The sequence below is a fragment of the Alexandromys fortis genome, unplaced genomic scaffold, assembly GCF_014885135.2.
Source record: "Alexandromys fortis isolate MF-2015 unplaced genomic scaffold, M_Fortis_MF-2015_v1.1 scaffold_7, whole genome shotgun sequence".
Classification (NCBI taxonomy): Eukaryota; Metazoa; Chordata; class Mammalia; order Rodentia; family Cricetidae; genus Alexandromys; species Alexandromys fortis.
In genome coordinates, this window is record NW_026067920.1 from 32,799 (window position 1) to 44,976 (window position 12,178).

At 50.4% G+C, this 12,178-nt stretch overlaps 1 protein-coding gene across 1 annotated transcript in view; it reads left to right on the plus strand.

Annotated features, from left to right (window-relative positions):
- Nucleotides 1-2,970: 2,970 nt before the first annotated feature.
- The window catches only part of Wdr1 (WD repeat domain 1), a 35,458-nt gene continuing 26,250 nt past the window's right edge, over nt 2,971-12,178 (plus strand). Inside the window, exons 1-2 of the mRNA XM_050141038.1 lie at nt 2,971-3,010; nt 3,302-3,423. Of these exons, the coding sequence (XP_049996995.1) occupies nt 2,995-3,010; nt 3,302-3,423 (138 nt within the window). The 5' untranslated portion in view covers nt 2,971-2,994. The remainder of the gene's footprint in view (nt 3,011-3,301; nt 3,424-12,178) is intronic.

Here is a 12,178-nt window from a genome sequence, read left to right on the forward strand (position 1 = left end):
AGTAGCATGCTTTGGAGGTGAATGCAAGTTTGTGACATTTTATGCTGCCCATTTCCTCACAGCAATAGCAATCAGCAACTTCATTTGAATTGTCTGCAAAGTGTGCTAGTGGGGGGAGGGAGAAATGCTGTAACCAGAACTGAACACCGAGGCATGTAGCTTGTAAAGGGGCTGACCGCAAGTGGAGGAGTCTGGAATGGCCTAGAAAGAGCAGGTACAGGAGGGCTGGGCACGGTGTAGGCAGAGTAGGAACCACAACCATTAGGCAGTACGACAGCCAGGCAGGACAGGTAACTCTGGACTTCAGAGACCAAAAGCTGAGTAGAGGGGTAAGGTGACTAAGACCACACTAGGTATATATAGTGGGTTGGTTCTATGTAGAGCAGAATCAGCTGGTTAAAATAGGCCCAGGTGATGCGAGGCTGCTTAGAGAGCAGGGCAGCACTCACTAGACTAGTAAGAGACCCAAGGATTCAAAGCGAGTGCTCTCATTAAGACTGGATTTGATGAAGGACAGATGGGGGTCGAGCACGGGAGTGGGCGAGATTCTTGCCATTGAAGTATGAAGCCAAGGAGAGGGCTGATAAGAGCACCAGCTGCTCCTTCCAGAGGATCTGGGTTCAATTCCCAGCATGCCACATGGCAGCTTCCAACTGTCTAAATCCAGTTCCAGGTGACCCAACACTTCAGACATGCAGGCAAAAACAAATTCGCAAGAAATGTAAAAATATGAAGCTGGACCACTCCCTAATCACGGTGGGAAAGGTCGTGCCAAAGCCTGCAGTGAGGGAGAGGAAGACAGGACATTCATCTCATTGCGAAGAACAAGTTGGCTACACCTGGTTTCATGCAGCAACAAGTCAATAGCTGAGTGACCCTTACACTAAAGCCTGGAAAACCTGACACGGCACACGATTTTTGTAGTGAATAAGCTGCCCCCAGTATCGCAAACTCTCTGGAGCTTTCATTTAACTTAAACTGAAAAATATACCAAGAGAGCCTGGGCTCTGTCAGATGTTGGAGAGCTTGAGCCAAAGTACTTTTGTAGGGTCCCTCTTTTCACTGCCAGTACCAAGGCTTTTTGCACACAGAATAGTTACCAGCTTGTCAAGCACCCAGATCTGGTAAGTTACCCCAGCTGTCACAGAAGTGATCCCACAGTTTTCTACCATGCTGAGCTTAGACTATAGTCTGGTTTTAGAAAGAAAAAAATTTTGTGCGTTAGTGTCTTTGCCTGTATCTGTGAAGGTGCCAGGTTCCTTGGAATTGGAGCTACAAACAGTTGTGAGGTGCTATGCGGGTTCTGGAATCTGAACCCGGGCTCCTCTCGAAGGACAGTCAGTGCTCTTTTAACTGTTGAGCTTCTCCAGCCCTAGAAAGGTTATTTTTATCAGCTGTTACCCTTGAACAGTTCTAATACAGCAGAAACCCACAAGCCTACACTATCCTGTCCCAGAATTCGAGGATAGACATCTTGCTGTCAGAGAAAACATCTCTAGCACAGCCTTAGACCAGAGCCACCCGACTGTTTTTCATCTACACCGCATTAAGGGAGCGAGTAACAAAGGGACTGTTAGTTGTAGTCAAGTAGCTACATGTTGCTGGTGGGCAGTTTGGTGGTTCTTGGCTCAAGGCTTGGGACATACTGTCAACCGTCAAATCGCAGAGCAGGTGGGGAGAGCAGGCTAGGCCCCGAGAAAGTGTTAGTTAAGGTTGGAGCAGGTGAGAGTCATTGATTAGTTTCAAGGTTGGCGCAGGTGAGACTCATCGAGAAAAGCTGTGACAGAGTTAAGTCCATACTTTTGAGAGAAGTTAACCACGTATGACCCCCTAGACCCACAATCCTGGCAGACAACAGATGCCACAGACGGCTAGGGTAGCATTCTTAGAATCTTAGTCTCTTGTGCTCTAAACACACCAAGTACTAAGGAAAGCAGGATACATTTTCAAGTAACCCCCGAGGCTCCCACACAGGACCTAGGACACCTAAAAAGGCACTCTTCAAGAAATTTGGGACTCCTGTAAGTTCATGTAACTAGATAGCAACTTAAGAGTAAGAGAAGCTAGGTCAGGCCAAAAAGTAAAACCGGTGGGTATCCAGGTGAAGCAAGAGAAAAGGGTACAACTGACCTGCAGAGTAACAAATTCCTAAGAGTTCCCCCTTTGAAAGGCCACTTTTCCCCGGTTTCTCAACTAGGGCTTCAGAGCTTTTCAGACAAGTAGCTGTTAAGTCTTCGTTTTACTCTGAAGTCATTGCGGGGTTCAGAGCAAATTCCAGGCGTTGCTTTCTTTCCCTTTCTACTACAAGAGTTCCAACCCTTATGCCTCCCCTGCTCCCACGCCATACCCGGCCGCCACCCCCGTTTTTAGAAAATAACTCCTGCCGTCTTAGCAATTACATCCTTTGCTCTGAGCTTTTTTGCTACTAGGAAGTTTTAAGAGTAAGAACAGGAAGAGAGCGAGAGTTCAGGGCTAGAGAGCAGTAGGAAGAAAAGCGCCTAAGTATACCCAGTGAAAAGCGAGATTTTAAAACGCTATCCCCGCTGCGGCTTCAAGTGTTTTGCGAGCCGTGACGCAAAGCGGCCGAACAAACGCTCAGCCAGCAGAGAATGCGGGCAGACGATCAGCGTCCGCGGACTTCTACTGCGGCCAGCGCCGCCTTTTCACGGCTCTTGCCTTTGCGTCACTTCCGGGGCGGGGACGCACGAGGGGGCGGGGCGGTGTCCGCGCAGGCTCGTGGGGGGGCAGCCGCCGAGCCGAGCGCTTGACTATATATGGTCAAAGCTGGGGGCGAGCCGCGCCGGGGCCGCGCTTCCGGGTTGGGTTCGTCCGCAGCGGCTGCGCGCAGGCAGGGCAGGAGCGAGCGGGTCTCGGAGCCGGGCTTCGGACCGCCCCCTCCGCGCCCGGCACGCCCGGCGCCGCCTTCCGCGTCGTCCCCGGGCTCGGCCACTGTGAGATCCCATTCGAGCGCGGCGCCGTAACAAGTGGGCGAGGATGCCGTACGAGATCAGTGAGTGCGTGGGCCTCGGCGCGCGGCCGCCGGCTTCTGGGGTCGGTGTAGGCAGGCGGGCGCGGCTGGGGTCGCGCACGGCCGTGGGGTGCGGGCCAGGAACCCCAGAGTGGGCGCTGTGGGCTGGGCGGGCCGGACTGCGCGACCCCGGGGCCTGGCCGCCACCGTCGCCGACCAGGAAGTCCGCCGGCCGCGCCCGCAGGCGGCAACAGGTGACCGGCCTGGGACCCCCCGGGTCCCGAGAGTCTGGGACCATCCCTCATGCACCGTCCCGCGTTTGTGTCTCCCCAGAGAAGGTGTTCGCCAGCCTCCCCCAGGTGGAGCGGGGCGTCTCCAAGATCCTCGGTGGAGACCCCAAGGGCGATAATTTCCTCTACACCAATGGCAAGTGCGTCATCCTGAGAAACATCGATGTGAGTACCCCATGCCCCCGCGGGGCCTGTTTCCGTCCCTGCCAGCTACCTCCACCGTCGGGAATTCTTGCCCTTCCGCCCCCTCATCTCCCAGCGGGTTGGCCTGGGGAGCAGAGGAGCCACGCCCCTTCAGCCCAGGAGCCACACCTTGGAGCCTCAGATTACTAGGCTGGACTGTTTCGTCCACCCACCCACCCCCATCCCCCATTGACTGTGAAACTGAGGCTTGGATCGGTTTGGCTCTGGAGAGCAAGGGCTTTGAGTCTGCTGGTGCTTGATCACGGGTGGTTGGTGATTGGCCCTCTCTGAGCCCAGTTTCCGCATTGGGGAAATGGAGTGAGGTGATCCTCTACTTCCCCTGGCGGCCTGACTGACTGACTGAGCTGGTCAGCCGTCCTCAATGCTGGCTGGGCCTGGCACAAGTGGAGCTCTTGGTAAATAAATGGCCCTTCTGCTTAATCATCCTAATACCCTCGGCTTCCTGGTGTGCCAGAGTCCAGACAACACACCCAGTCGTCTGAACTCCCCAACGGTTCTGGATTGGAGTCTCAGAGAAGAAACAGGAACTAGTGTGTTCGGCTGGGTGGTTTCCTTCAGATGACCGCTGTTCCCACGCCAGCTTTTTGGAAGGCCCTTGCAAATTACTGTTTTTCTTCTGTTGAAATGAGTCAGTCTGCCTCCTTTCCATCTCCAGGATGGTTGATCAAATCTTGTCTCTCCCCTCCTCAGCCCTAAGGAATGCTTTGGGGTGGAACCTGGAGGTGGCAACCAGGAGCTAGGGGCACTGGCTACCGTGCTTGGTGAAGGAGTGGTAGAGAGATGGAGGTGGAGGTGTTAGTTGATTCTTCCACCAAGAGTGTCACCTTCGGCTCCTCCAGGCATGCTGGAAACATCTTTGGTCAGATGAGGTGGCTCACAGACACCGATATCCTCCAAGAGCATCCCAGCTGACTGCGGGCAGACCCCAGTTTCTTTATAAAGAGAGGCTGCATTCTGGACTGTGGTGGCTGCTGACTGTGTCTTTGCTGGTCTGATTAAGCCAGCCAGTCATCAACCCCGTGGTAGTTTCTGACCCCGGAAGGATCGTTGGGCACCTCAATTGAGGTGGAAGTTTGGGTGCAAGCCTGCCTTGCTAGTTGCATGGATTCCTAGAAAGCTGTTCCAGCCTCCTTAGAACTGGGGAAGCCTTGTCATGGACTGAATACTGTATTGAGGTCAGAAGGTTTTGAGAAAGTAAAGGGAAAATGGAGATGGCCACCTGGGAGCTCTGTGGATTAACAAAGATATCTAAAGCATCTTCATGTGTCTGGGGTGGGGGAGGAGGGGAATTTGGTTTTGCCTCCTCCACAGTCTCTCTGTAGCACGAATAATAAAAACTCAAAGACAAATACTGGGGTTCAACCTGAAGGTCAGAAAAGCAGAGCAGCTAGCCACTGGCTCTTTTTTTTTTTAATATTTATTTTATTTATTTATTATGTATACAATATTCTGTCTGTGTGTATGCCTGCAGGCCGGAAGAGGGCACCAGACCTCTTTACAGATGGTTGTGAGCCACCATGTGGTTGCCGGGAATTGAACTCAGGACCTTTGAAAGAACAGGCAGTGTTCTTAACCACTGAGCCATCTCTCCAGCCCCTAGCCACTGGCTCTTAACCTCCACATCAGACCAAAAATGAGCAATCCTGCATCCACGAATCAGATTGAGAGTGAGAACTGTCTCCTTCTGTCTTATATTCCTCTCTAGTTGTGGTGTTAAAGGTGTGCACCACCACTGCCTGGCCTCTATGGCTGGTTGCATTAATGGTATGTGCAACTACTGCCTGGCCTGTATGGCTGACTACTGTGGCTGCTTTGCACCCATGTTCAGGCAAGCTTTATTAAAACACAAATAACAATATACCACTGTACCCCCCTCCGCTACACTCTGTCTATTAACCTCCAGTGGGGAGAAGTATACAGAGTGGTCACGGGTGCTAGGTCAGCTCATCCCTTGATTCTGCTGGCCTGGTACTGTTAGAGGAGCAGTGCACAGGGAGGTTGAAAGGGGTGGGTTCACCTCTAGTGATGTGTAAACCTGCCAGTTTTCCCCTCCAGGCTTCACTTTTCTCTCCTAAAGGTGCAGCCACTTCTGTCCTGTTGTCAGTCCCATCCTTCCCCACCCCCACCCCCCATTAAGTTCCTGGCGTGCCAGGACAACATGGTATAGGGTTCTGTTACTTTCTGTTACTACATCCCTTTGTGAGCTAGATGTCATCAGGCATGCACTAATTTGCTGTTGGGCTCCTGGTCCTCAGAGATGAGATTAGATTTTTATTAGGACAGAGTGCTGCTAGAGAAAATGAGGTGTGAATTCTCAGGAACATTCAGGCTGCAGGAAGGGTCTGGTAGGAATACAAATTCAGGAGGGATGGAAGGCTAGCACCATATTGAGGAAGGTCTGAATGTCTTGTAGACTCCTGACTCCTATGTGTCCCTGAACATATTTGGGGTTCTTGGATGTCTCTTCCCCTAGATTCAGCCCTATTCCTCTGGTGTTAAGGTATAAAAGCCAAGACTACTCTGAACCCCTAGCCACCATGTCACAATTCATTAGAGTTCTGCAGACTCACCTTGTTTTGCTCCCTGCTGTATCCAAGTGTGTCATACTTGCTGCCCTGAGGTTTGTTCTTACTGTGCCTCCTGGAGCAGCTCTGACCAGTCTAAGTCTCCCCATGGCTCACACTCAGCAGCATTGCCCAGTGCTCTTCCTCTGACCTTCCCTCCTCCATCAGCTCTAGGCCCACTTGCCTGCGTACTCACTCCTCGCATGCCACACATCCTTCAGACATACCTCTCTAAGGACCTACTGGTGGTGTGGCCTTTGGAGAGTCATTCTCCAATGTGTATAAGGCCATAAGGCCTGTTCCCTTTTGTCTTCTACAGTTCTGTTTATGCATTACCTCACTAGAGGGCCTTTATCCTAAACAGCATTTCTGCCTCTGGCCTTCTCTTGCCTTCTGCTGGCAGTAAATGTTAACCAAGCCTCCTATTTCTGTTGCTGTTCCTAAGTGTTCAAGGATGTTCTCCTTTGCCTGCATCCTCAGGAAAGTGGGACTTTGTGTGTTCCCCACACGTCCTTACACTAGAACACCTGGCACACAGTATCCCATCGAGTTACCACATCTAGTTACTTTTCCTGTTAGAGGGCTTCACTATATAGCCAAGACTGCATAAAATTCAAACTCCGCCTGCTTCTGCCTCCCTGGTGCGGGGATAGAGTGCACGGCACTGCTGTATCCTAAGTTTTTTGGTACCCACCTTTTGAACTTACATGAGTGTATTCTCACCTCCTGCTGGGGCTGCCTGTCAGCTTTCTGTGACTGAAACAGCTTCAAGAACCTGGCTTTTGTATTGGCTGGTAGGAAAGGTGCTCCCTATTTCTTTTCCCATATCCTGTTGCCACACTTGAAGAGGAAATTCTCTTCAGGGTTAAAGCATGTGGGGATGGAGGCCATCTGGAAACTGGCATTTGAAAACTTTAGTTTTATCCCTTGACAAATGTGACACCCCCCCGCCCACCCCAAATGGGGAAAGAACATGAGAAGAACTTGAGGTATTCTGGGCTGCAAAACTAAGGTATATATCTGGGAAACTTGGTTATATAAAATCAGGTCTCAGGAAGTGACACTCAGCTGTTGGAGTAATCATTGCCTTGTCTCTTTGGACTGCTTGCTTGGAGGAGGTTGAACTCAAACCAGTTTTCATTTGGCACAATCTTTTACCAGCTGTGCACAAAGGGCCCTGTGTAGGCCCTTGCAGGTGGGGGTGGGAGAAACAAGACTTGAAGACTGACAGTCCCTCTGTCCAGGTGCATGCCTAAGGAGTCGCTGCTGCATCTCTAGGATGGCTGCAGCCTACGGGGTACAGGTTAAAGGGCATGCTCGTAGAGCACAATTTGTCGTAGCAGATTGAGTTCTGTGCAACTGTACAGGTTGTGTGTTTGATGACCACTTAGACAGAAATGAGCAAACAGCAACAGCCAGGAACTCCAGTCCCTTCACCCAATACCACCTGGTGGATGAGGTCTAGACAGCTCAGTGTCCAGGGCCAGGAATTCTTTTCCCTTCACCCAAGACCACCTGGTGGATGAGGACTAGACAAGGTGCTTCAACAGAGGGCAGGGAGGGTCTATGGTTACCAGATGGGTAAAGATAGAGTAGTGATTGCCACAACGCGGATGAGGGAGAAGACTCAAGACAGCAGTCAGGTTGCTGGGGGGGGGGGGGGGGGCTCAGGCTACCCTTCAGTAGCCTAGCATTGCTCTTTCAATTTTTTGATGTAGGGTTTACCTGTATAGTACTGCTGTCCTGGAACTCACTTTATAGACCAGACTGTGTCTGCCTCTCAAGTGCTGGGATTAAAGGCTTGTGTCACCACTGCCTGGGCCAGCATTGTTCTTAAGGCCCCTGGAAGCATTCAAAGATATTTGACAGTGTCAAAGTGACAACTACCCGTGCAGTTGAAACTAGTGTTTATGGTTTGAGTCAGTATGGTTTGATTATGGAAGGCCCATTAGCAAGCTGGAGATAAATGACTTGCTCAAAAGTCTTGTCATCTAGGTTTCTATTGTTTCTGGATATTTCTAGTACCCAGTAAGCCAGGGTGTTGCTTAGCTTAGTCCATGAGGTGTAAGCCAAGACTTCTGTCACTGTTTCCTGGAGGAGGGTGATTTTGTTCACAATCAATGTAAAATACAGTGTATTGGTGATGTTCAACAGATAGATGTTGCTGAACATTATACATATCACAGGACCATCCTGTAACAGAAATACCTACTCCAAAATGGCAGAAGTGTCGGGTTTTGACAACCCTAGTAGATGACATTCTCACACACAGTGTATTAACCGTGTTATTAGAATGTTGTGAGTGCTGTAGAGCATGAGGAAAGAACTACTCATGCCAAAGAGACACAAGGACAACTACTGAAGAAGTGGCACACTTTTGGGTTTTCAGAAAGTGGGCAAGAGTTTCCTCAGAGGAGGGTTTAGACAGACAGTAAATGGACAAAATCCAGACAGGAAGCCAGTATATACTACACAGTGGCTTTGGTTTGGTGTATATCTTCTGGGAGGAGCAGGGAGAGAGATGACAGACCCCTTTGGTATGAAAAAAGAAGCTGCAGCTAGTACTTGAGGTCAGTGAACAAGTGGTTCTGCTTCAGGCCTTGACTCTCTGAAGAGCTTTACTTGCTTTGCATCTGTCATCTCTGTAGAGAATGTTCCCTACTTGTGACACATTTTCGAGAAAGATCCTAGTTCCCAGCTTTGATACTGGACTTGCTACCTTCCTGGAAAGGCCCTATACCACCTCCACAGCCAATTCTACCTTCAGTCTCCACCCAGTATAGAAACCCAGGACATCTCTAGGCCGTCATTCCCTGTCAAGAATCTTCATCTCTTTGTACCTCTTACTGAGCAGGACAAATGTTGGGATAGAGGAGGAGTAATAGTCTTTAGGTATAGCCAAGCTGACCCACAGAACATCTGTAGAAAGTTGTCCACTTGTGCTGGTTCTCCCCTGACATCCTCCCTGCCTTGCTATTGGTTAGATGGAGCCATTTCCCAATGGCTCATGCTCAACCGGGGCTGGGCAGGTAGGAGGAAGTACAGAAGCAAGGTGGCAGCATCCTGACACAGACCAAGGGTCACTGATGCTTTCAGGTTACACTAAAATAAGTCTGTAAGTGACCACCCTGCCTTCTCTCAGGACCCGGCTCTATCCAGCATGATAGCCATGTACGTGTGTGTCAGCCAGGGTGAACTCAGGAACCAGACTGATGTTGATAGCCAGCTGTGATAGGAGAATAAGACCAAGTGGAGGAAGACTGTTATTTAAGGTCCTTCCCTTACCGTAACTGGCCTGGGTCACATCAAGTCACTTAGTGTCGTTGTGCCTTGACTTTTTCAGTTAGGTATTAGATTATAACTCACATCTTTTTGAAGGGAGCGTCAGTAGAAGAGTCTATCCAGTGCCTGTCATAGTGAATACAGGGTTCTTTAGGATGATACATCATACTCACAAGTCCTGCTTAAAGTGTATAGTCCTCTTAATATAGACGGTTGGTGGGAGCTACCACATCACAAATAATGTGGGTGGTGTTGCACATCAGGGAAGGCCAGGTAGGCAAGGTGCATTTTGCTACATCCTAACTGGGACAGGGGGATTTAGGATTGGGAAGGAGGCACACTAGATGGAAGTGGGGGATTAAGCAGTGATTGTGAAGCATGGGCTGGATGAGGGGGTGTATCAGGGAAAGGACTTTGTACCATGGTAAGCTGAGGGTTGTGCTTTGGAGCCAGGGAAGGTGTCTGAAGTGCTGTTTGGTGTCTGCCCAATCAGGTTAAACAATACACCGTGAGTTATTGGGGGCATGACTGGTCAGCATGTGAACCACAGCTTGTGGTTACTACCAAGGGCAGGCACTGTACCAAGTGAAGGTGGCTCTAAGGGATCAGTTGGAATCCACCAATTCTCTCAGCATGGTGTAGTCTGGGGCTCAGCTTGACCCAGGCATAAGTTACATTCTGGATGTGAAGGTGTGTGTGCTGTTTTGGAGCTGTGTGACTGCAGTAACACAGGGTTGGCATGTGTCACTGATGAAACAGAAGGGCCCAGTACATTGTGTTTAGCACAGGCCTGCCCATAACAGGATCTGCTCCCAGTCCCTGCCACCTCTAGCCTGGGAGTACTTGGATCACAATGCCCTTCCTGGAAGTGTGCCTCCACCTCATACTGGTGAACAGTGGGTGGGTGCCCAGTGCTCGTGACCTTTGACAATTAAAGAAGCACATGAAGGCCCCTTTGTGATTCTGACTGACCTGGCTTAAAGGTTTAGTTTGCATGTTCCCTCAGGTCCTCTGCAGGCTACCCTGGTTGACTTAGGCAAGCCTCTACTCTAATCCTAACCTCAGCCTTTTCCTCCTGAACATAGAGCACTCTGGGCTGTACTAACTGCTGCTGCATTCCCAGGCAAGAAATACAGAAAGGCCTGTGGTTCTAGGGCACAGGATGGGCCAACTGATGTCCAGCTTGATGGATGATAGAGGTATTGGTTAAATGGTTGCCGCTAACATCAGGAGCCACTGGAAGAGCTGGGTTGAAAATGTGTTGGGTAACGATGGGTGTATTCAGCAGGGCTGGTGGATAGTTCTGGGCAACCCTAGTGGAGAACCAGGCCTGTAGACACCATGGTGTCTCCATGTGGTGAGGTGGCACTTTGCTTTCTCCCAGTATTCCTGTGGCCTCTGACTTGATGGCTAGAGCCTGATCCCCCCTGCCCCTTGCAGTATTGTAAGAAGGACATCTGGGATGAGGTGCACTACCATGTGGAGGCTCTCCTGAATGGTGACCCCAGCTCCAGCTAGAGCAGTGGGGCCCTGCACACAGTGGTAACAATGCACCCGTGCTCCTGAAATTGGTTCCTCAGATAGGCTGCTCCCCCTAGAGAGAAAGCTAGGTGCTTGCAGAATAGGGGTGAGGGTGTTTATGGTCGCTCTGAGTGTCTTCTGACCTGGACCGAGTCTCCTGCAATGGGACACACAGTTACCTGAGCAGGGAAACCACCCCACCTTCCTGGCACTAGTAGATTCTCCTGCTGTGAGCCTAGGGAGGTGGGGAGGAGGCTGCTGACTCAGATGCAAGTCATTATCTGTAATTTGGAGTCTTTTGACCCAGTTGTAGTCAGAATACAAACGAGAGTGAGCGAGTAAGAGAAAGTGAATGATTCATCCAGCTTAGGCGGGATTTGGTGCCCTTTGGGACTTTGCAAGCCCTCTGCAGGCACCCTGACCATTTAGGGTCAGGAATGTTAGGAGCAGAATTTAGTCCCTTGGCCTCTGCCTCCTCTTTCTTGATTTTGGGATCCCTTTTCCTCATGACTTATTTCCTACCCTTGTAGCCTAGGAGGTCACCCAATTCTGCAGCTAGTGCAGGGTTTGTAGCCCTCAAGAGGCTCTGTCAGCTGTTGGTGAGGGTAGATGTATCAGGGGCTGGTCAGAATGTGAAACTTGAGCTGATTTGAGCAAGAGGGGGGGTTGCCTTGGTGAGGTGTGCTATGCAGGTGCCCAGCTTGACCTGACTAGTTCTGTAACCATGGCAATACTCCCAGCATTCCAGAAAGCCCCCTGACTCCTACTAGGCATGCTATCCATAGCAGTTCCTGAGCAATTTTAATGGGGGTTAGCATTCTAGAACTTACTCCCTGTGACATGAATCAAAAGTGTGTGGTCTCTTCCTGGGTCTCCATGACTGAGGCTTTGGAGATGCAGCTGGGTGAGGTGTTAGTAGTTTGGTCCTGGTCCATTTTGTGTTTTGAACAGTGTTGTCTTGAGAGTGGTGGATATACCATACCTAGTTTTCTTGTTCACCTGCTGATGGCCATCGGGGTTGTCCCCAGTTTGGGGCCCTCTTCCCATGGTTGCCTTTTTTGGGCATGGGGTTTTCTTTTTCAATTTATTTTTTATTATTGGTGGGCTTGTGTAGCATATGTATGGAGGCCAGAGGGCAACTTCCAAGTCAGTTCTCTCCTTCCACCTTCATGTGGGTTCCAGGGATTGAACTCAGGTTGCTTTATCCACTGAGCCATCTTGCCATCCCGTATGTGTTTAATCTTCACAAGTAATTGCCTAGCTGTTTTTCAACTGTGTCACCACGTTTTCAACAGCACTGTGTTGACAGACTGGCGCCCCTTTCCTCCATCCTCTTTAGCAGCTGGTGT